At 38.2% G+C, this 25,320-nt stretch overlaps 1 protein-coding gene across 3 annotated transcripts in view; it reads left to right on the top strand.

The window, feature by feature from the left end:
* The window catches only part of CD302 (CD302 molecule), a 37,762-nt gene that overhangs the window by 6,856 nt on the left and 5,586 nt on the right, over window positions 1–25,320 (top strand). The window contains exons 2-5 of one of the 3 annotated variants that reach the window (XM_032286319.1): window positions 12,657–12,767; window positions 14,853–14,969; window positions 15,648–15,821; window positions 23,258–23,284. In XM_032286319.1, coding sequence (XP_032142210.1) covers window positions 12,657–12,767; window positions 14,853–14,969; window positions 15,648–15,821; window positions 23,258–23,284 — 429 coding nt within the window. The remainder of the gene's footprint in view (window positions 1–12,656; window positions 12,768–14,852; window positions 14,970–15,647; window positions 15,822–23,257; window positions 23,285–25,320) is intronic. The other 2 variants (XM_032286320.1, XM_032286321.1) reach the window with 2 other exon arrangements.

Genomic DNA, 25,320 nt, shown 5'->3' with positions numbered 1-25,320 from the left:
ACCCGCCTATGAGTGAGAACATGTGGTGTTTGATCTTCTGCTCTTCTTTCAGTTTGCTGAGAATGATGGTTTCCAGGTTCATCCATGTCCCTACAAAGGACCCAAACTCATCGATTTTGATGGCTGCATAATATTCCAGGGTGTATATGTGCCACATTTTCCCTATCCAGTCTATCATCGATGGGCATTTGGGTTGGTTCCAGGTCTTTGCTATTGTAAACAGTACTGCAATGAACATTCGTGTGCATGTGTCCTTACAGTAGAATGATTTGTAATCCTTTGGATATATACCCAATAATGGGATTGCTGGGTCCAATGGAATTTCTATTTCTAGGTCCTTGAGGAATCACCACACTGTCTTCCACAATGGTTGAACTAATTTATACTCCCACCAACAGTGTAAAAGCGTTCCTATTTCTCCACATCCTCTCCAGCATCTGTTGTCTCCAGATTTTTTAATGATCGCCATTCTAACTGGCGTGAGATGGTATCTCAATGTTGTTTTGATTTGCATTTCTCTGATGACCAGTGATGATGAGCATTTTTTCATATGTTTGTTGGCCTCATGTATGTCTTCTTTTGTAAAGTGTCTGTTCATATCCTTTGCCGACTTTTGAATGGGCTTGTTAGATTTTTTCTTGTAAATCTGTTTTAGTTCTTTGTAAATTCTGGATATCAGCCCTTTGTCAGATGGGTAAACTGCAAAAATTTTTTCCCATTCTGTTGGTTGCTGATTCACTCTAATGATTGTTTCTTTTGCTGTGCAGAAGCTGTGGAGTTTGATTAGGTCCCATTTGTCTATTTTGGCTTTTGTTGTCAATGCTTTTGGTGTTTTGGTCATGAAGTCCTTGCCTACACCTACGTCCTGAATGGTTTTGCCTAGATTTTCTTCTAGGGTTTTTATGGTGTTAGGTCTTATGTTTAAGTCTTTAATCCATCTGGAGTTAATTTTAGTGTAAGGTGTCAGGAAGGGGTCCAGTTTCTGCTTTCTGTACATGGCTAGCCAGCTTTCCCAACACCATTTATTGAACAGGGAATCCTTTCCCCATTGTTTGTTTTTGTCTGGTTTGTCAAAGATCAGATGGTTGTAGATATGTTGCATTGCCTCCGAGACCTCTGTTCTGTTCCATTGGTCTATATCTCTGTTTTGGTACCTGTACCATGCTGTTTTGATTACTGTAGCCTTGTAGTATAGTTTGAAGTCCGGTAGTGTGATGCCTCCCGCTTTGTTCTTTTTGCTTAGAATTGACTTGGCTATGCGGGCTCTCTTTTGGTTCCATATGAAGTTTAAGGTGGTTTTTTCCAGTTCTGTGAAGAAGGTCATTGGTAGCTTGATGGGGATAGCATTGAATCTATAAATTACTTTGGGCAGTATGGCTATTTTCACGATATTGATTCTTCCTAACCATGAACATGGAATGTTTCTCCATCTGTTTGTGTCCTCTCTTATTTCGTTGAGCAGTGGCTTGTAGCTCTCCTTGAAGAGGTCCTTTACGTTCCTTATTAGTTGTATTCCTAGGTATTTTATTCTCTTTGTGAATGGAAGTTTGTTCTTGATTTGGCTCTCTTTAAGTCTGTTATTGGTGTATAGGAATGCGTGTGATTTTTGCACATTGATTTTGTATCCTGTTACTTTGCTGACCTTGCTTATCAGTTTCAGGAGGTTTGGGGCTGAGACGATGGGGTCGTCTAGATATACAATCATGTCGTCTGCAAATAGAGACAATTTGACTTCCTCCTTTCCTATTTGAATGCCCTTTATTTCTTTTTCTTGCCTGATTGCTCTGGCTAGAAACTTCTAATACTATATTGAATAGCAGTGGTGAGAGGGCATCCTTGTCTGGTGCCACATTTCAAGGGGAGTGCTTCCAGTTTTTGCCCATTCATTATGATATTGGCTGTTGGTTTGTCATAAATAGCTTTTATTATTTTGAGATATGTTCCATCAATACCTAGCTTCTTGAAGGTTTTTAGCATAAAGGGCTGTTGAATTTTGTCAAAGGCCTTCTCTGCATCAATTGAGATAATCATGTGGTTTTTGTCTTTGGTTCTGTTTCTATGGTGAATTACGTTTATAGGCTTGCGTATGTTGAACCAGCCTTGCATCCCCGGGATGAAGCCTACTTGATCATGGTGGATAAGCTTTTTGATGTGCTGTTGCAATCGGCTTGTCAGTATTTTATTGAAGATTTTTGCATCTATGTTCATCATGGATATTGGCCTGAAGTTTTCTTTTCTTGTTGAGTCTCTGCCGGGTTTTGGAATCAGGATGATATTGGTCTCATAAAATGATTTGGGAAGAATTCCCTCTTTTTGTATTGTTTGGAATAGTTTCAGAAGGAATGGTACCAGCTCCTCTTTGTATGTCTGGCAGAATTCGGCTGTGAACCCATCTGGACCTGGGCTTTTTTTGTGTGGTAAGCTCTTAATGGCTGCCTCAACTTCAGACCTTGTTATGGGTCTGTTCAGGGTTTCGGCTTCTTCCTGGCTTAGACTTGGGAGGAGGCAAGTTTCCAGGAATTTATCCATTTCTTCCAGGTTTATTAGTTTGTGTGCATAGAGTTGTTTGTAATAATCTCTGATGATGGTTTGAATTTATGTGGAATCTGTGGTGATATCCCCTTGATCGTTTTTTATTGCATCAATTTGGTTATTCTCTCTTTTCTTTTTTATTAATCTGGCTAGTGGTCTGTCTATTTTGTTGATCTTTTCAAAAAACCAGCTCCTGGATTTATTGATTTTTTGAAGGGTTTTTTTATATCTCTATCTCCTTCAGTTCTGCTCTGATCTTAGCTATTTCTTGTCTTCTGCTAGACTTTGAGTGTTTTTGATCTTGCTCCTCTAGCTCTTTCACTTTTGATGATAGGGTGTCAATTTTTGATCTCTCCTTGCTTCTCATGTGGGCACTTATTGCTATATATTTTCCCCTAGAGACTGCTTTCAATGTGTCCCAGAGATTCTAGTATGTTGTGTCTTCATTCTCATTGGTTTCGAAGAACATCTTTATTTCTGTCTTCACTTCATTGTTTATCCAGTCAACATTCAAGAGCAAGTTGTTCAGTTTCCATGAAGCTGTGCGGTTCTGGGTTAGTTTTTGAATTCTGAGTTCTAACTTGATTGCACTGTGATCTGAGAGACTGTTTGTTATGATTTCCGTTCTTTTGCATTTGCTGAGGACTGATTTACTCCCAATTATGTGGTCAATTTTAGAGTAGGTGTGATGTGGTGCTGAGAAGAATGTCTATTCTGTGGATTTGGGGTGGAGAGTTCTGTAAATGTCTATTAGGTTTGCTTGGTCTGGGTCTGAGTTCAAGTCCTGGATATCCTTGTTAATTTTCTGTCTGGTTGATCTGTCTAATGTTGACAATGGGGTGTTAAAGTCTCCCACTATAATTGTGTGGGAGTCCAAGTCTCTTTGTAAGTCATTAAGAACTTGCCTTATGTATCTGGGTGCTCCTGTATTGGGTGCGTATATATTTAGGATCGTTAGCTCTTCTTGTTGCATTGATCCTTTTACCATTATATAATGTCCCTCTTTGTCTCTTTTGATCTTTGTTGCTTTAAAGTCTAATTTATCAGAGATGAGAATTGCAACTCCTGCTTTTTTTTTGCTCTCCATTTGCTTGGTAAATCTTCCTCCATCCCTTTATTTTGAGCCTTTGTGTATCCTTGCATGTGAGATGGGTTTCCTGGATACAGCACACCGATGGGTTTTGGCTTTTTATCCAATTTGCCAGTCTGTGTCTTTTGATTGGGGCATTTAGTCCATTTACATTTAGGGTTAATATTGTTATGTGCGAATTTGATACTGCCATTTTGGTGCTAGCTGGCTGTTTTGCCCTTTAGTTGAGCTGGTACTTGTTGTTCCTTTATATGTGTAGAGCCTCTTTCAGGAGCTCTTGTAGAGCTGGCCTGGTGGTGACGAAATCTCTGAGTACTTGCATGTTCCCAAAGGATTTTATTTTTCCTAACTGTGTTTCTTGTTTTAAGCTGCTGGTTTTTTTTTTTACATAGCAATAGACCACAATACACCATCTAACATATTATTTTATTATTTTTCTTCCTTTTACATTTCTGCCCCAACTAAAGCATAAATTTCCAGTAGGGCAGGAAATGTTTTCCTTTTTGTTCACTGTGGAATCCCATTCACCTAGCACAATTTTTTAACAGCAACCCCCTCAGATAGGTACTGTTCTCATTGCCATTATACAGATAAGGAAACTGGGACACAGTAAGCTTAAATAAAATGTCTAAGATTGTGTAGTCAGAGCCAGACTTTTCTCCACAGCCTAATAGGCTTAACCAGAGTCCTGTATTGACCCACTTCTATGCATCCCTTCCAGTGTTATGTTCAAGACAGAAGGATAGTTATTATTGAGAATACAATTAGATCTCAGACACGGTCTCTGCTGTCATGCAGCTAACAACCATTTGGGAAAACAGGATGTATATCAGATAGCTGCTATATAAAGCAGGATCTAATGAGTGCCATGTAAACAGGTATAGGCTGTGAGAGGGTTACACATTTCGTTTTCCAAAGAATAACTACTCATAGTTCTTATGATTTGTGCCATGTTATTCTCAAAACCCTAGCCACAACTAATTGGAATAAGGATAATTTCCTTAGTCAAAAGCTGTCTACTCTAGGCTAAGCATCAGCCCAAGATGGGGCCTAGTATATGAACTCTAAGCCTATTTGACTGCTGAGATGGTATCCTCAGCTTTCTTATTAGCCGTATAGCTGTACAATAAATCTATCATCTGGTAGCCTGAGCATGTCTTTAGTCCTTGTTACAAGAAAAGGCCTCTCATGTATAAGGCAGTTTAAAAGTCTTACAGATGTTCAAAGGAGTCATAGGTTAGAGGAAGATAAGGGTTAGACACTTCATGGAGAATTGACACGTGAGCTGCCACTGAAATAGGAATATCCCTTAATCAGTGTTTTAGAGATCATATCTTCAGATCGTTTTAATTCATAAAGTATAAGAACTACATGTTTTCACAGCATGCCGGGAGCAAAAGAAAAAAATAAAAGAACTATAAGTGTACAAATAAGTAATCTGTAAGTTTTGCTTGACTTGGGTGTTGATTATATTTTTGTGAACTTACTAGACATTTTATTTTATATAAATGGTATTTCAAAAATTAATTCATTGTTGCATATTGTCAAGTTATTTGTTATAAGTAGAAAACACTATCTATAGTTTTGACTAGAAATAATACAAAAGTGCATTTCTGAACTTGTGGTTCAATGATTGCCAATGATTTATAAAAGTGTTTCAGGTGTCATTCAGGGTGGTAATATAGTGAGTTTCCATTTCAGTTTTTTAAAATTCCATAAGGTAAAAGAAAAAGAGCAATAAAAGGAACCAGAAGAAAGTAGAATAGGGAAAAAAAGAAAAAAAATCATCAAAGTTTGCAATTTAGAGTCTGCCCTTTTGACTTTCAGTTTGTGTTTTATTCTGGAAATGACTGCTTGTATCCTCTGTCATGTCTCTGGCAGCAGTGAGGGGAAGGAGAGAAGAAACCTGCCTTTATACCCTAGTTCACTCATTCAATGAATATTTATGGAGATCTTACTAGCACTTGTAACAGTGCTTTTTATTATCCGCCCTTTGCCTGGATTTTTTTTTTTCTTTTTTCTTTTCTCTGTGGCAACCTCCTATTTATCCAGTGAGATGTAGCTCAAATATTGCCTACTTTTTGAAATGTTCACTTATTCTACAAAGTCATACACTGCTTCTATATCTCATAGCATTTTACCTATCCTATCTTCATAATATCTGTTATGTCTGTCTGTCTGACTCTTCCATCACTCGACCACTTTAAGTGTAGGAGACTTTTATTCTTTCTCCTCACCTCTTAGCATTAAGCATTATACGTGACACACAGGAGTTGCTCAGCAAATGTCTGATATGGATGATAGGTAGCTATCATTTGTTGATAACTTGTTTAAAAGTATAAAAGATGGAATTTTGCATCTGGCTACTATGGAGTAGAAGACTAACACTCCCATTAAGAACAACTAGAAGATCTAGATTAAATTCCGTAAGAATCATATATGCTGGTATCAGAGAGCTGCTAAGGCAGTTTGCTGAGCTGAGCCCAAAAGTCTGTGTATTCTCCTTAAGAGAGCTGCTAAAATCATAAATAGCTGAAAGCAGAGCAGAGTTTTTGGCAATCTCATGGTGTTGAGGAAACCAAAAATATGAGTCTTGACTCACCAAAGAGGAGGTGGCTCTAGTTAATATCCAGGCTTTCAAAGATCTGTAGGCACTGGGCTTCACAAAGACTAGAACACCTCTTCACATGGACTCAGTCCCTGCCGATAAGAATCCTTTCTAGAGGAAGATAACATCACTTAGAGGTGCTACAATTTTTCATACAATGTTTGGCATTAGATAGAAAGCTACCAGACAGAACAAAAAAACCGGCTTAAGGGGGTGTGAGGGTACCAGAGAGGAGAATAGAAAACAGACTTAATAGGTTACCTTGAAATAAGAGTTACTAGAAATGGACTTTAAAAATAACTGTGATAAGTTAAAGAATATAAATACTAAGATTAGAATTTTAAAATATAATCAAATTTAAATTTAAAAAATATAATCAATTGAAATTCTATAACTGAAAAAATCACTGACATTATAAACTCAATAGATGGGGTATAAAAGCATGAAAAACTGAAGTGAGCTCGGCACAGTGGCTCACGCCTGTAATTCCAGCACTTTGGGAGGCCAAGCTGGGAGAATTGCTTGAGATCAGGAGTTAGACCAGGCTGGGCAATACAGTGATACCCCTGTCTCTAAAAAAAAAATCAAACAAACAAATTAGCCATCTGTCTACTTGGGAGGCCGAGGTGGGAGGATCACTTGAGCCCAGGAGTTCAAGGCTGCAATGAGCTATGACCGTGCCACTGTACTCTAGACTGGGTGATGGAGAGAGACCTTGTCTCAGAAAAAAAAAAAAAGAAATTACCCTTACCCTCAGTTAAGTTACAACTTAAGAGTGCATTAATAAACCAGAAAGAACGAGATTATAGTATAGAGTATTAACAGTATTGAAAAGAGCAAAAGGGATATACAGGACATGGTAAAAAGTCTAACATAGACGTAATTTGAGTCCCAGAAAGGAAGGAGAGAGAGAAAGGAGCAGAAGCAGTATCTGAAATGGTAATGGCCAAGAACTTTTCAAAAGTGACCAATGAAAATAAATCACAGATTTAGAAAGTGCATTGAATTCTTAGCAGGATTTAAAAAAACTAAAACAACAGCATACCACTGTAAAACTTGTAAAAACCAAAGACAAAGAAAACCTTTAAAGCCTCAAGAAGGGGAAAAAGCACATTATTGTCCAAAAAGCAACAGTGAGACTGACAGCTAACTTCTCAGTAGAAATGATGAAAGCCAAAGCAACAAAACTATAGTCATTCATTGCTTAATTAACAACAGGGATACATTTTGAGAAATGCAGTTTTTCATTAGGCAATTTTGTCATTCTGCAGACACTGTAGAGTGTACTTACACAAACCTAGATGGTATACCTACTACACACCTATGCCACGTGCTGGAGCCTATTGCTCCACAGTAACATGCAGAACCTACATGGCCGTGTTACTACTATACTGAATGTTGTAGGCAGTTTCAGCATGATGTAAGTATTTGTGTTTCTAAACATAGCAAAAGCACAGTAAAAATAATGGTATTATATAACCTCATGGGGACACTGCTGTATATGCAGTCTATCATTGATCAAGATGTCATTATATGGTGCATGACAATGTGTATCTTAAAGATAAGCTGTCATTCTACAATTCTGTATTTGCAAAGATAGCCTTCAAACATGAAGACAGTATAAAGACCTTTTTTCTTTTTTTTTTCTTTCGAGACGGAGTCTCGCTTTGTCACCCAGGCTGGAGTGCAGTGGTGCAATCGTGGCTCACTGCAACCTCCGCCTCCTGGGTTCAAGCAATTCTCCTACATCAGCCTCGCCAGTAGCTGGGATTACAGGCACCCACCACCACACCCAGATAATTTTTTGTGCTTTTTAGTAGAGATAGGGTTTCACCATGTTGGCCACACTTGTCTCGAATTCCTGACCTCAGGTAATCTGCCTGACTTAGCCTCCCAAAGTGCTGGGATTACAGGCATGAGCCACTGTGTCCAGCAGAGACATTTATAAGATATCAAGAACTGAGGGAGTTTCCAGTAGACCTGCACTTAAAGAAACACGAAAGAGATTTCTTTAAGCAAATGGAAAATTATCCCAATCAGAACCACAGAAATGCGAGAAGGAATGAAGGGCAACAGAGAGCGTAAATATGTATTTAAATCTAAAGGAACACTGGCCAGGCAAAACAGTAATAAAACAATAAGATAAAGGAAACGAAGTCAATGAAATTAAAATATTGTATGTTTCTAGGACTGCCTACGAAGTGGTAAAAGTACTGATTGATTTTAGGTATTATAAAAGCAAAGTCACATATTGTAATTTTCAGGGTACCTACTACAGAAAAAAATTAAAGAATATATAATTCACAAGCTAAAAGAAAAAGGATCAAATATAAAATGTTTAATAAAAAAGAAGACAATAAAGGAGAAAAAAGAACATAAAATAAGTAGGACAGATGAAAAACAAATAGTAAGATGGTAGATATAAACCCCAATTCATCAGTGACTACATTAAGTATTACTGGAAATACTTCAATTAAAAGACAAAGATGATCAAGCTGGATTTAAAAAAAATACTTGCTGCTTGCAAGAATTATAATTACTTTGAAAAAGTGTTTGGCAGTACCTGTGAAAGCTGGGCATATCCACACTCCATGGCCCCAGCAATCTACTTCTAGAAATGTACTCACAAAAAAGTATGCACAGAATGTTTAAAGCAGCATTACAATAGCCACAAACTAGAAACTACCCAAATACTCATCAACAGAAGAATAAATAAGTTCTTAAATAAGTCTTAAATAAAATGATTTTAAAGGTAACATTTATCAAAAGAAGCCAGACATACATCAAAGAGTACATAATATATGATTCCATTTCTATAAATTTCAAAACCAGGCAAAACTAATCGATGGTGTTAGAAGTTAGGTTAGTGATGACCTTTAGAAGGATGGTGAGCAAAAGGGGTTAATGTTCTGTTCTTCATTCCTCTGATAGTTATATGGGTATGTTTACTTTATGAAAAGTCACCGAAACATTAAAGAAAAAAGAAAAAAAATTCACCAACTTGTGTATTTCTAACTTGTGCATTACATACATGTTTTATTTGAATAAAAAGTTTACTTTTTAAAAATTTATCAGGAAGGGTATCAGAATTGGCAGCAAAGTCAGTTCAGTTGTATTTTAGTACATAAGAAAGTTGGCCAGGCACGGTGGCTTATGCCTGTAATCCCAGCACTTTGGGAGGCCAAGGCGGGTGGATCACCTGAGGGTCAGGGGTTCGATACCAGCCTGGCCAACATGGTGAAACCCCATCTCTACTCAAAATAAAAATTAGCCAGGCGTGGTGGCATGCACCTGTAATTTTAGCTACTCGGGAGGCTGAGGCAAGGGAATCACTTAAACCCTGGAGACAGAGGTTGCAATGAGCTGAGATTGTACCACTGCACTCCAGCCTGGGCGACAGAGTAAGACTCCATCTCAAAAAAAAAAAAGAAAAAAAAAAAAAAAGAAACTTAATGTGCTTCAAGAAGGAAAGGTTGAACCCACAGGAAAGAAGAGTGCCTGAAGATGTTGAATAGATGATAAATTAAGCTATTTAAGGACAAGTAAGAGCATTCATTCATTCAGCGGAATAGTTTAAGTCTTTATTACAATCCAATAAATATCTGAGCTCTTAGGAATCCAAAAATTAATAAGGCTCAGTCCCTATTTTCAGAGTGGTCACTGTCCAGGAGAGAAAGATTCGAATGATGATGTATGTAAACACTACATATTTTAAATACTTTCCTTGTACGAGTGAGGCACTGTGCTGTGCAGGTTTGCAGCATCTTACCTGATATTCACAACAATCCAGTGAGTTTGATGTTATCTCTTTTTTCCTGAGGAAACACAGGAAATAATAGAAGTTGTCCAAGGTCTCACCACCAAAATGAAAACGGAAGTCTGTCTGACTTTAAAGCCGTGTTCCTGCTGGTACTTTACACTTCCAGTGGATGGTGTATGGTGAAATTACATGCAAAAGTCAAAATCAATTCTAGTGGGGATGTCTTGGAGAAGGTGGTATAGATGGCCTGAGCCTCAAAGGATGAGCAGACAGAGAATAATGTTTGATGGCCTAGAAGTGGATTTGAAGAAATAAAAGTATGTTCTCTGAATGAAGGCCAGACTTTCAAAGAAGGTGGCAGAAATGTATGATGAACCTGAGATGGCTGACGGCTATTTCTCAGGGAGAGGATCTACCTGCTCCATGTACAGACTTTCAACCAAGTGTCTTTTTTTCAGACCTTCCTCCTACAAAGTTATCCGGCACCTCCAATTCCTGACTCTTTTCTGGACTTCTTTGCTTTGTAAATGTTGGTATCATGTAATCGTATAGCCACATTGCTTTAATTTAATATTTCACAATGAACACTTTTCCCAAAGCAAAGTGCTTGTTGCAAAACATCGTATCTTTAAGCAAGCATAGCGGGAGAGTTCTAGATTCCTGCCAGAGTTAAACCCAAGGTAGTCATATGTGTAATTCAAGTGCTTATGAAACAGCTGGAAGGAAAAAGAAACTTGGATATAAAATAAATTATAGGTGGGCACAGTGGTTCTCGCCTGTAATCCCAGCACTTTGGGAGCCCAGAGTGGGAGGATTGCTGAGCTCGGGAGTTCAAGAGCAGCCTGGACAACATAGTGAGACTCTATCTCTACAAAAAAATTAAAAAATTAACCGGGTGTCATGGTGTGTACCTTCAATCCCAGCTAATCAGAAGGCAGAGGCACGAATCTCTTGAGCCTGGGAGGCAGAGGTTTCAGTGAGCCAAGATCATGCCACTGCACTCCAGCCTGGGTGACAGAGTAAGACTCTGTTCTCAAAAAAAAAAAAAAAAAATGTCTGATACAGTAAGTACAAATATAGGGGACACACTGCTTCCTTTTAAAGGCAAGACTGGTATGTTGAACATCCACTTCTGCTCAACTCTCATTATGAAGAAGTTATTAGACTTTGAAGCAATCTAGCTTGGCGGCCATGTGCTCTGTGCTATATATAACAAGCTGAGGTCAGGCTGGGTGTGGTGGCTCACGCTTGTAAGCCCAGTACTTTGGGAGGCTGAGGTGGGTGGATCATGAGGTCAGGAGTTCAAGACCATCCTGGTCAACATAGTGAAACCTTGTCTCTACTAAAAATACAAAAATTAACTGGGCGTGGTGGCAGGTACCTATAATCCCAGCTACTTGGGAGGCTGAGGCAGGAGAATCGCTTGAACTGGGAGGTGGAGATTGCAGTGAGCCCAGATCGCACCACTGCACTCTAGCCAGACTCCATCTCAAAAAAAAAAAAAAAAGAAGCAGCTGAGGTCAGTACTGGGGACAATATTCTGAGCTTAGTAAAACTGAGAGTGTTGAATCAACTTAGATTAATGTAGCTAATTGGTAAATTCTGATCTTTGTGGTAGGGCTTGCTTCTACTTGTTTATATTAAAAATGTAATGCACAACTTAGGCTGGGCCTGGTGGCTCACGCCTGTTATTCCAGCATTTTAAGAGGCCAACGTAGGTGGATCGCTTGTGCTCAGAAGTTTGAGAGCAGCCTGAGCAACATGGCAAAATCCCATCTCTGCAGAAAATACAAAAATTAGCTGGGCATGGTGGCACATACCTGTACTCCTAGCTACAGGTATGTGCCACCATGGAGTAAACACTTGCAACCAACCCCATGGTGACCTCATCAGAACTTATGTTCATACTGAGGAAGATGAAATTTTATTCCTTATCTACCTTATACAACAAGTTGACCTCCAAATTCTTGGTTTTGCCCAGATGGATCACAGCCCAGACTTTAAACCAGTTAAGCCAAGGTGGGAGGATCCCTTGAGCCCAGGAGGCAGAAGTTGCAGTGAGCTGAGATCGTGCCACTGCACTCCAGCCTGAATGACAGCACAAGACCCTGTCTCAAAAAAAAGCAGAACTTAAACATAAAATATCTATATAATGCTAACCAATTAAATTCTAGGCTTAAAAGTGCACATCTTTATAATAAACAAAAAGAGACCAAGATAGAGGTGAGGGAGATGTCCCTTTACAGCAATAGAGGAAGAGTTATAGTCCTATTTTATTGAGCTACCTCAAAGAATCTACTTTTGAAACCGTTATATGCTGCAAAGATAACCTTCAAAAAAAAGTCTCATTGGTTGTCTTCTAGATAGTTTGTTACCTTGGTAATAACACTAATTTACATGTCTGAGTTCCTAAACAACCTAAAAACTTTTATCTTTCCTCTGTAAAGTCAGAGAGAATCATTGGCACATTTCTCCTTTCCCGTATATTTAATAGAGAGAAACAAATTCCTGTTACACTGGTTGATTTCTTATTTTAATAAAGATTTAACAAAGGAAATTGCCTTTATGTGTGTGTGAAACTTTAATATCTAATGTCCTTATCTTTGGGAATTTATGTAATTCTTTTTTTCAAGTTATTTAACATAGTTTTTCTTTTTTCTACATAGACTGTCCTTCATCTGGCTGGATTCAGTTCCAAGACAGTTGTTACATTTTTCTCCAAGAAGCCATCAAAGTAGAAAGCATAGAGGATGTCAGAAATCAGTGTACGGACCATGGTAAAAGGCTTATTCTTTTTTGTTTTTTCACAAATTAGTAAATAACATTCATTAATTTCTTTAAAAATTGATTTTGTCACATCGCTTTTAACTGGGCCCTGAGATTTAATATACAACTTTTATTTGACAACACACAAGCTACAGGCAGTGGAATTGGGTATATATTTAATCCTGGAGTTGGAAGACAGGTGTTGGATAATACTGTCCAAAGTCGGGTCTATTTAACATGCATATCCTATGCCAGGCACTATGCTTAAGCACAGCATATACTTTACTTGGCTTTAATTATCATAACAAACCTATCAAGTAGTGTATTATTATCATTTTATTGAGAGATGAAAATTAACTTAGGTTATTTGTTCAAGGTTACACAGGAAATAATTGACAAAGCCAGGATTTTAACCTAGGTTTGTTGGATTTTAGGCTTCGAGTTCTTAATCACTTAGTTCTTCTGCCTGGAAAGTGCTGAAGTCAGATTACATGGGACATGAATGAAGACCATAGTAAAGAAGAGTACATTAAGGAATAATTATAAAAAGACTGTTTGCTACAGCATACTCTCAGTGTTCTCTGGGAAATAGATTTATAACTTCACATTCTAAAATATTTTAAATAAAAATGTCTTTTTCTTGAGACAGGATCTTGCTTTGTCACCCAGGCTTGAGTGCAGTGGCGTGATCATAGCTCACTACAGCCCTGAACTCCTGGGTTCAAGTGATCCTCCCATGTCAGCCCCTTGAATAGACAGGACTACAGGCATGTACTAGCTATTTTGTTTGTTTATAGAGACAGGGTTTCACCAGGTTACCCAGACTGGTCTGAAACTCCTGGCCTCAAGTGATCCTCTTGCCTTGGCCTTCCAAGGTGCTGGGATTTACAGGTGTGAGCCACTGCATCCAACCAAAAAAAAGTCATTTTTAAAAAACTGCTTGGATGCTATTTATTTATTTATGGGCTATTTTGGGCTACTGGGCCCAAAATGTATCCTTTCATTGAGCCTCTAATTATTGTGACACTTGTTAGCTCAAACTAAAACTGTGATTGACTAGCATCTTTTTTAACCCAAATATCTAACCTGGTGATATGAGAGTCCTGATTCTTTAAAGGTGCTTTTTATTATTGTTATATTCTTCAACAATATAACATTTGGAAGAATGTATCAAATTGTATTAGGGATACCTTAATCAAAATCATATACATTTATTATAGGAGGAATAAATGTAAACACAAAAGTTATTTAATCTTATTAAAGTGTCACATAGTACTTAATACATATATGTTGTTTCCCTTTGAAAAAGTCTTACCTGAACGTAGACTCTGTGAAAACAAGATGAAATTTCCAACATGCCAATATGGTTTTATTTCAAGGCAGTTGAAATAAAATAATAGCAATTTTGTTGGTCTTAAAAGATTTTTAAAACAAGTTTTCGCCTGTGAGTATTTTCTTTCCTTCCTTCCTCCCTCCCTCCCTTTCTTCCTTCTTTCTTTCCTTTCTCTCCTCTTCTCTCTTTCTCTTTTTCTTTTTCCACTTCGATGGAGTCTCAGTCTGTTGCTTAGGCTGGAGTGCAGTGGGATGATCTCAGCTCACTGCAACTTCTACTTCCTGGGTTCAAGCAATTCTCCTGCCTCAGCCTCCTGAGTACCTGGGATTACAAGCATGCACCACTAGGCGCAGCTAATGTTTTTTTGTGTTGTTTTGTTAGAGACAGGGTTTTGTCATGTTGGCCAGGCTGGTCTCAAACTCCTGACCTCAGGTGATCTACCCGCCTTAGCCTCCCAAAGTGCTGGGATTACAGGTGTGAGCCACCATGCCTGGCCCCTACAACTATTTTCTATCCCTTCAAAAAAAACCCAAAAAAAACCTCAACTTATATTAGGTATACTGAGACACAAACATAATTTCAATGACATAAATCATTAGAGGCTGAGAGCCAAGGCCTATACCCTTATTAGCTTGTATGAACCATAAGATCAAAGTTTATTGTCCAGCTCTAATATATATAAAAAGTTAATTATTTTTATGTAGCTAGTGATTTTCACTGATTCTGGAATATGCTGACTTTTTTCTCTTTAAAATAATTTCAGGAGCAGACATGATAAGCATACATAATGAAGAAGAAAATGCTTTTATATTGGATACTTTGAAAAAGCAATGGAAAGGCTCAGATGATATCCTACTGGGCATGTTTTATGACACAGATGGTAAGCGATATTTACCTCATGGGATGTGACTTTGTTCTTCTTTTTTTAATGTAGTAAAACTGATGGCTCTTCAATTCTCTAGTTCAAGTTGATGATTCCTGTGGCCTCCAGGTGTTACATTTTCAGTGTGCACCTATGATCGAACCACAGCTTGTCCCTGTATAGCTCAATGAGTTACACAGAGGAAAGCCACAGTAGATTCTTGTCTTGATTAAAATGTGGTTCTAAGGCTCGGTATTTTTGTAATATGGCATGATCTGTAAAAGTTAGCATCAGCAACTAATAGGCTAAGGATAGACTAAATTATCATGGTTTTATTAAATAAATGTATTTATCATTACTACAAACAAATATAAAGTACATATGTAAATATTTTCAAATGAAGTGGAATTACTAAGGTTACTACTAATATTTTAACTATTTTTCTTGGCTTTTTCCCATGAGAATATTATACATATAGATTTTTTTGCAAAAATTGGATTATCTTCAGAACCCTCTTAATAGCTTTTGATGATTTGGCTGTACACAGGATATACTTCTCCTTCTAATTTTAATCCTACAACCAAATGTTTAGACCAGACATACCTTATTAACTTTCCACCTTTAATCCTATACCCTTTTTGGCTTTGAACACCTTTTAAAACTGTCATAGTGTTGAAAATATTCCTTCATTGACAGATGCGAGTTTCAAGTGGTTTGATCATTCAAATATGACATTTGATAAGTGGACAGACCAAGATGATGGTGAGGATTTAGTTGATACCTGTGCTTTTCTGCACATCAAGACAGGTGAATGGAAAAAAGGAAATTGTGAAGTTTCTTCTGTGGAAGGAACACTATGCAAAACAGCTAGTAAGTATGACCGGAGGTGTTTTTCCATTCTAGGGGAAGCAGAGAAAGTAGGGCCAGTTTTAAAATAATTTTATTTGAGATAAGTGTGCCTCATTAAATAGAATAAGGCTGGGCATGGTGGCTCACACCCGCAATCCCAGCACTATGGTAGACTGAGGCGCTGAATTGCTTGAGTGCAGGAGCTCAAGACCAGCTTGAGTGAAAACTCATCTCTACAAAAAATACAAAAACTAGCTGGGTGTGGTGGCGTGCACCTATAGTCCCAAATATGTGGGAGGCTGAGGTGGGAGGATCAGTTGAGCCTGGGAGGTTGAGGCTGCAGTAAGCAGTGACTGAGTCATTGTACTCCAGCCTGGGCAACAGAGCAACATTCTCTCAAAGAAAAAAAATATATATATAGGGAATAAGACCTCAGAATGTTTTAATAGGATGGTTTACTCTCAAGTCTCTTGGAATTCAAATTGTAATTCTCTTACATTTAGGAGGTAAGGCCAGATCACATGAAACAGGCCTACTTTTAGTCTATCTGCTTAGTGTTTGCGAGAGACCAAAAATTCCTTGTTCAAAGGAATTATTGTAATCTCTTTACATGTGAATTGAGTGAGCAGAAGTGGTGAAGAATAATCATGTATAATTTCAGAATCCTCATGTTACTTTACAAAGAATTAGATTCTCCATAAGAACTAACATCCTCTGTTTAGGCAAACAAAAACTACATCATAGTTTATGATTCATTTGGAGTTAAAATATTTTCTTCTGACCCATCAGAAGGTTTTTTAATGAACAGAATTATCCTGGCCCACAAAAGTATTTTGATGTAATTTGTTAAATCACTACACAAAGTTTGTTGTTTTAAGTTTTAAAAAATAAATGTTTTCTCATTAAGGAAACCTAAATTTTCAAAATGTGGGCTGGGTAAAGTGGCTCATGCTTGTAATCCCAGCACGTTGTGAGGCTAAGGCAGCCTGGTCAACATAGCAAGACCACCATCTCTCATCTTCACACTTGAGAAATCAGTGTGAGCCTAGCACTGTGATAAGAGTTTCTGTGAAAATATTAAGGGAAATAATAAGTTGAGGTAATGGGTTAATTAGTACAGGAAGGGTAAAAGCAACATTTTTGGGGTATGGACCCGATAGCTTATTTAGCTGACCTTACTCTAGGAGGCGGTGTAATAGGTAGCATGGAGAATTTTGGATTCTCAGGTAGATTCAACTCCTATAGTTCTAGAAATAAGAAGAGTTTAACCTCTATTATTTATTAGAGTAATTCTTTTGTCAGACATATTTCCTATGTTTGGGGTGAGGTGCTGGAAATTAGAACAGGCATTGAGATATTTCATATGCAGAATGCTAGTATAAGTGGTAGGAAGTTTTTTTTATAGAAGATATGTGAGTTGGTCATAGTGGAATTGAGGATATACTGTTTGAATTCATAAAAACAGGGCGGTTAAGGCCAGGTGTGGTGGCTCACGCCTGTAATCTAGCACCTTGGGAGGCCAAGGTGGGCAGATCACATGAGGTTGGGAGTTCGAAACAAGCCTAACCAACATGGAGAAACCCCATCAATACTAAAAATACAAAAATAGCTGGGCATGGTGGTGCATGCCTGCAATCCCAGCTGCTTGGGAGGCTGAGGTGGGAGAATTGCTTGAACCCAGGAGGCAGAGGTTGTGGTGAGTTGAGATCACACCATTGCACTCCAGCCTGGGCAACAACAGTGAAACTCTGTCTCAAAAAAAAAAAAAAAAAAAAAAAACAGTGTGGTTACCAGGAAGGTCTGGGTAATGAAATTTGTGGTATAGAGTTCTCGCAAATATATAGTGTATAGTGCTCCTAGGAAAATGGTAGTAGTTAGGGCATTTATTACGATAATAATCATGTATTCTGCTATCAAGAAGAGAGCAGATGAACCTGCGGCATATTCGATGTTGAAATCTGAGACTAACTCTGACGACTCCTGTTAGATCAAAAGGGGCTTGGTTAGTTTCTGCTAGGGTGGAGATAAATCATATTATGGCTAGGGGCCATGATGGCAGGAGCAATCAGAGCAAACTTGCACTGTGATGAGTGCATGCAAGTTAAATGAGCCACTTACCAGTAGAACTGATAGCAGGATAATGGCTAGGATGACCTCATATGAAATTGTTTGGGCTACAGCTTGTAATGCGCCAATTAGTGCATAATTTGAATTGGCTGCTCATCCTGATCACAGAATAGAGTAGATGGCTAGGCTTGATGTGGCTAGTATCAATAGGAGGCCCATATTAAAATTAATTAGAGGATCTGGTATAGGGAGGGAGTTCATAAGAGGAGAGTGATAGAAATGGCAAGGGTTGGAGCAATAATAAAAAGAGTAATAGTAGATACTGAGAGTTGTAGGGTTCTTTGGTGAAAAGTTTTATTGCATTAATGAATGGTTGGAGCAGTCCTTAGGGACCTATAATGTTAGGTCCTTTGCGTAGTTGTATATGGCCTAAGATTTTTCATTCTATGAGTATAAGGAATGCTATAGCGATTAGAGTGGGAATAATATGTAGGAGAAAGTTAATTATAGGCATATTGTTAAAAAGAGTAGTTGAACTTCTGATTATAAAGTTTTAAGTTTTATGCAATTGCCAGGCTCTGCCATCTTAACAAAACCTGTTCTTGGGTAGGGTGTGTGATGATTTGTTAGACTGAGATAGCGTCATCTATGGGGCGAGGATGCTTTATGAAATGGGCCCCATTTCTCTTGTCCTTTCATACTGGGAGAAATGTTAAATAGATAGAAACCAACCTGTACTACTCCTGTCTGAACTCAAAGCACATAGGACTTTAATCATTTAACAAACAAACCCTTAATAGCGACTACACCATTAGGATGTCCTGATCCAACATTGAGGTCATAAACCCTATTGTTGATATGGACTCTAGAATAGGATTGCACTGTTATCCCTAGGGTAACTTATTCTGTTGATCAAATTATTGGGTCAAAGTGTGTTAACTCACTTAGATTAGTGTAGTCTTACTTTAGGTTGTTTGGAGGTTGAATTATGCTCTGAGGTCACCCCAACCAAAATTTTTAATGCAGGGACCGTAGGCTAGGGCTATAGGTTTTTTCGAGTTTTAATTTTTATTCATGAATTAGAGCTCCATAGGGTCTTCTCTTCACGGACAGGTCAGTTTCACTGATTAAGAGACAGCTGAACCCTCGTGTGCCCATTCATACAAGTCCCTATTTAGGGAACAAGTGATGATGCTACCTTTGTACGTCAAGATACCACTGTTGAACATTTGTCAGTGGGCAGGCAGTGCCTCTAATACTGGTAATGTAAAGGTGATGTTTTTACTAAACAGGCAGGGTAAAATTTGCCGAATTCCTTCTACTTTTTGTAATATTTCTTTAGAGCATGCCTGTGTTGGATTAACAGTATAAATAATAGGATGCTTATTATATCACTTACTAATATTAGGCTGTTAACTGTCTGTTGAGATTCACTCAAGGTGGCTGGCAAAATATTAAGGGAAATATTAGGGAAGTTTTAAGATCATAGTCTCAAACCTTTTGGAAGGCCAAAGGTTTTAATGAGACCAGCTGAACCGTAGCCAATTCTTATCTTAGAGCATAGGGTACAGATTAGGAATAATAGAAACTTCCCCAGTTAAGTCTGTTTATCCTACATCCCTTTGTCTCTACTCTGTTTACTCACGTTAACTTTGTTCTGGATGATCCTCTTAGGGGGAGGTCAAAGAGGAATTACCTGTTAATGGTGTTTACTCTGGGCCCTTGAAACCGAAACCTTGTATCATTTGTAAAACCACTCTTAACCATGTTAACTATCCACAAGCCTGTTGACTTAGAATCTCTGTTATTAAACCTATACTGAATAAATGCCAGGAGGAACAGGGAGTAGTGGTCAGTTAGTTGCAATCACCCTCTTAAAGCAGCTGAGGACCATCCCTAGCCCACTCAAATTGCTGTACTGGGTGTGTGAGTGTATTTCATTCATCTGTCAATTAGGGTCTACGGGACAGACCTCTGCAGGTGGTGATCAGTGTCTCATGTCAGGTGGTGACCCTGACTTGATCAATGCCTGGTGACATGATCACAGCTGATGCCTGGGTGTGAGGAACGCCAATGTGTTCAACATCTCAACTGTCAGTGGATTATTCCAGTCTGATGTAAGCTTATGCAATAGAGAATATCTTCATGTTACTTATATTAACATTATTGCTTCTAGTAAGTAATAGATTAATACGATGTCAGGAGTTCAGTAGGGTGATGAGAATTTAAAATAGTTAGGTGTTGAGTCTGAATGCTTTCTTAATTGGTGGTTGCTTTTGGGCCAACTATGGTGATAATATTTTTTACTCTCTGTAGGAAGGTTGTTTCCTAGGGTCTAAAGAGCTGTCCCTCTTTAGATTAACAGTTAAACTTACAGGGAGATTAAGTCATTCTGTGGGTAAGTTTAAAGTTGAACTAAGATTCTATCTTGGACAACCAGCTATCATCAGGCTTGGTAGGCTTGTCACCACTACTCATGAATCTTCCCACTATTTGCCACATAGGTGGGTGTCTTTCAGCTCTTCTTGAGTAGCTTGTCTGGTTTCAGGGGACTTGGCTGTGGTTCTCTGTGTAAAGTTATTTTCTAGTTAATGCATTATGCAGAAGGTAAGTGTTTGTCTTTACTTTTTAATGGCTTTCTTTCATCTTTCCCTTATGGTACTGTCTATTGAGCCAGGGTGAAAATTTCTATCGCCTATCTTTTGTCTAAGGTGAATGGTTTGATTAAGATGGTTTAATAATATTTTTAGTGAGGTTTGGGACTAGAGTTGGCTCAAAGTATCAGGTCAAAGTAGATGCTTTGGGTTAAGCTACACTTTGGTTTGTCCAAGTGCACTTTCTAGTACACTTACCATGTTATGACTTCTCTTCTCTATATGTGCATAGATTTTAGTAATAGCAATTTCTAGGACAATATTTGAGGAGGGTGATGGGTGGTGTGTGTGTGTGCTTCATGGCCTTATTCAATCAAGCACTCTGCTGTTGGTTTACTGCTAAATCCTCCTTGAGCCTTTAGATTTCATAAAGGTTGTCATGAGATTATCTGGGTAAAGAAAATGTAGCCCATTTCTTGCCACCTCATAAGCTACACCTTGACCTAATGTTTTTATGTATGTACTTGTGTTTATAGTCTTTTTAGGGTTTGCTGAAGATGATGGTATAGAGGCTGAGGGCAAGAGGTGGTCAGGTATATCAAGGTTTATCAGTCATAGAACAGACTCCTCTAGAGGGATATAAAGCACCACCAAGTCCTTTGAGTTTTAAGCTGTTGCTTGTAGTATTCTGGCGAATGGTTTTGTTAATTTAACTATTAGAATTTAGGGCTAAGCATAGTGGGGTATTTAATCCCAGTTGGGGCCTTAGCTATTGTGTCTTCAGGGTATTAAAGCCACGTTCATAGTATATTTTATTTCAGCTGGAGTTTTTTCACAACTTAGATGGAGCTTAGCTTTACTGACGGCAGATCTTAAACACTCTTTACACTGAGTTTCATTAGCTTGGGTTAATCGTATGGCTGTAGTGGCTGGCACGAAATTGACCAACGCTACATATCAGTACAGCTTAGTTAAGCTTTCGTTTATTACTAAAGATTTATCACTGCTGTTTCCCATGGGGGTGTGGTTGAGCAAAGTGTTTTGAGCTGCATTTGTGTGTGCTTGATACCTGCTCCTTTTGATTGGGTTGATCTAGAGGGCATTTTCACTGGGGTGGGGATGCTTGCATGTGTAATCTTACTAAGAGTTAATAGAAAGGCCAGGACCAAATCTGTTTGCTTATGGGGTTGTGCAGACCCATCTAGACGTTTTCAGTGTCTTGCTTTGAATAATTAAGCTACATTAACTGCATAAATACTTAAGCGTAAAATTAAAATATGAGAAGGAAAGAAGTAAGTATAAATAGTCGTCTACAGTTCTAGTAATTCAGGGTCTTTAAAGTTGAATTGGCAGAGGTTTGGCTGAGAGGATTATTTATAAGTAGAATATAATTGATTTAGGATGTGATACATGGGGTAGCACTTTCAGAGGTGTATGCTCAAGATATTGTATTAGTATTGGGGTGGAAGTTTAGTTATTGTATTTATTATATAAATGGAGGCTTAATTTAGTAGGAGGGTCTTAAGATTTTTAGGAAAATTACATCAATTGAAGGGTAGCTGTTAGGGTATTTTAAAATATGATTTCTGGGCTCTGACTGGGTTGCATTTTAGTCTCTTGTTTTTGGGGTTTGAGAAGGATACATTTACCTAGGTTGATGGTAAAGTCAGAGATGGGGGGAGGGAGGGTTGTGGATTTAATCGGAAATTGTTTTTGAAAGTGTTATGTGTGTGAGCGTTTCTCTACAAAAAAAGTTTTCTTTTTAAAAAAATGTTTCAAAATATGAATTCGGGGTGTTTGAAACATGATACAAGCAGCCCTTTCCCCATTTTGCATCTTTAGTATTTTCCCCTTCTACTTCCACTATAAACCAAAACTCCACATCCTGCTCTATTTCCTTTCTTTACATGTGGAATTATGTACATTTCTTTCTTTCTTTTTTGAGACAGATATCGCTCTGTCACTCAGGCTGGAGTGCAGTGGCACGTCTGCGGCTCACTGCAACCTCTGCCTCCCGGGTTCAAGTGATTCTCCTGCCTCAGCCTCCTGAGTAGCTGAGACTATAGACGCGTGCCACCATGCCCAGCTCAATTTGTATTTTCAGTAGAGACAGGGTTTCACCGTGTTAGCCAGGATGGTCTTGCTCTCCTGATCTTGTGATCCACCCACTTCAGCCTCCCAAAGTGCTGGGCTTACAGGCATGAGCCACCACGCTGGCCTATGTACATTTACTTGGTACAGCAGGATCCTTGACTACTATTAGTTTTACAGTGATTATCAAAATATTCATCATAGTTTATTGGTAGTAGTATTCAACTTGAAATATTTTTTAAAAAATTGGTTCTTTTCAGGTACTGCACCTCAGGGTGCCATTACATGAGCAAAGTTTTTAATTAAACTATAACTTCAAAACATCAGAAATGGTGAGTACATCCATACTAAGGTAGTTAGGGTCCCAGTTGTTTACTTTTATGACATTTGTTTTCCAGGCTCTCCAACCAGAATCCTCTTACTTCCTTTACCTCATTATTGTCTTTTCCTCAAGATCCTGTATTCTTTTCCACCAGACAAGCTAATGCATTTTGTTAGGCCTCTACTTCTTTCTTTAAAAACTAAGTTCAAAACAGACAAGAGAGACAATTAATGAGGCAAAGAAATAAGGATTTTAAGCTATGAATATATTGAAAGTAAGCTAGTAATAAAAGGGTTTATTTTTAATGATTGTGAATGTGTTTAAAGTCAATCCTATAATAAAGCATAATTAAATTCTAATTTTTATTTTCTTTTGTCTTTTAGTCCCATACAAAAGGAAATATTTATCAGGTAAGTAATGACTTGGTCTTTAAAATTTTCCCACAATTAAAAATATATCAAAATTCTGGCATATTAAAATACTATTACAGACCCCTTTTAAAAATTACATAATATAAAGTAGAACAATTTTTATAAGAATATAGAAGGGTCTCTTAGCTTAGTAATAAGACTCAACGTTTTATTCTACAATATGTAACTTCCGCTTCTTTTACTCAGGCATTTTTTTTAGATTCATCTATGTTGTGCACATTCACTGAATTTTTTTCCCTAAGCTTTATAGTATTTTATAAATATATCACATATTGTCCATTCTCTTGTTTATGGATATTTGGATAACTTTTGGTTTCAAACTAATTTGAACAGAGCTGCCTATGAACATTCTCATATATCTTCTTTTGGACCTATGTTCTCATTTTCTTCGAGTATATTCTAAAAAGTAGAAAGCCGGGTCACAGGGCAAGTATATATTTAGATTTATTAGAAACCACCAAATAATTTTTCAAAATGGTTAAGTCATGTTACATTCCTACTGAAAGCGTGTGCAAGTTCCATTTGCTCCATGTTCAACCTATGATGGTACTATCAATTTCTTTAATTTTAGCCATTCAGATCAGGTATGTAGTGATCTTCTTGTGGTTTTAATTTTCATTTACCTGACAATGATGTTGAGCAATTTTCACATGATTATTCATTTGTATATCTTTTGTGAAAAGGCTTTTACCCATTTGCGGAGTTCAGTGGTGTGAGCTTGACTCACTGCAGCCGCGACCACCTGGGCTCAAGCAATTCTTCCACCTCAGCCTCCCAAGTAGCTGAGACTACAGGTGTGGGCTGCCACCCCTAATTTTTTTTTGTACAGATGGGGTTTTCCCATGTTACCCAGGCTAGTCTCGAACTCCTGAGCTCAAGTGATCCACCCACCTTACCCTCCCAAAGTGCTGAGATTACAGGCGTGAGGCATTCTGCCCAGCCACCCATATTATTTTTATCAAGTTGCCTTTATTATGGGTAGGATTTTTTAAAGCAAATTTTGTTTCTTTAAATTTGGATATCAGCTGGGCATGGTGGCTAACACCTGTCATCCTAACACTTTGGGAGGCCAAGGTGGGTGGATCACCTGAGGTCAGGAGTTCAAGACCCGCCTGGCCAATATGGTGAAAGCCCGTCTCTACTAAATAATACAAAAATTAGCTGGGCGTGGTGACGGGCACCTGTAATCCCAGCTAATTGGGAGGCTGAGGCAGAGAGAATTGCTTGAACCCTGGGACGTGGAGGTGGTTGCAGTGAGCCGAGATCGTGCCACTGCACTCCAGGTTCAGTGACAGGGTGAGACTTCCTCTCAAAAAAAAAAAAAAAAATTGGATATGAGTCTCTTGTCAGTTTTCTATTTGTGGGTTACTACAATAGGACTATGATAGAGAAGAAGGAAAGAAGTGCTAAGCTTGTGTGTATACAGGAGTTACATCCTCATTGATCAATAGGAGAAAGATAATATATAACAAGCATTAGTGTTACATGCAGCAATTAGAACTCTTGTGGTGGCAATGTAAAATGCTGCAGCCTCTGTGAAAAACTGTGGTGGCTCTTCAAAAAAATTAAAATAACTACCATTATGATCCAGCAATTCCACTTCTGAGTATGGATCCCAAATAACTGAAAGCAGGGACTCTTTGATATCTCTACACGTATCTCTTTGATATCTGTGTATCTATGTTCATAGCAGCATCATTTGCCACAGCCAAAAGCAAGAAGCAATCCAAGTGTCCACTAATGAATGAAGGGATAAACAAAAAGTATTCTGCACATACAATGGAATATCATTTAGCCTTAAAATTCTGACACATGCTATAACATGCATAAACCTGAAGGACATTAGGCTAAACAAAATAAGCCAATCACAGGCCAGGTGCAGTGGCTGATGCCTGTAATCCCAGCATTTTGGGAGACTGAGGTGGGTGGATCACCTGAGGTAAGGAGTTTAAGACTAGCCTGGCTAACATGGTGAAACCCCATCTCTACTTAAAATAATAATAATTAGTTGGGTG

Source organism: Sapajus apella, unplaced genomic scaffold (genome assembly GCF_009761245.1).
Source record: "Sapajus apella isolate SASKATOON/1434 unplaced genomic scaffold, GSC_monkey_1.0 scaffold18, whole genome shotgun sequence".
Classification (NCBI taxonomy): Eukaryota; Metazoa; Chordata; class Mammalia; order Primates; family Cebidae; genus Sapajus; species Sapajus apella.
Note: the sequence above shows the minus strand (reverse complement) of the source record. Positions and strands in the feature narration are given on the sequence as shown.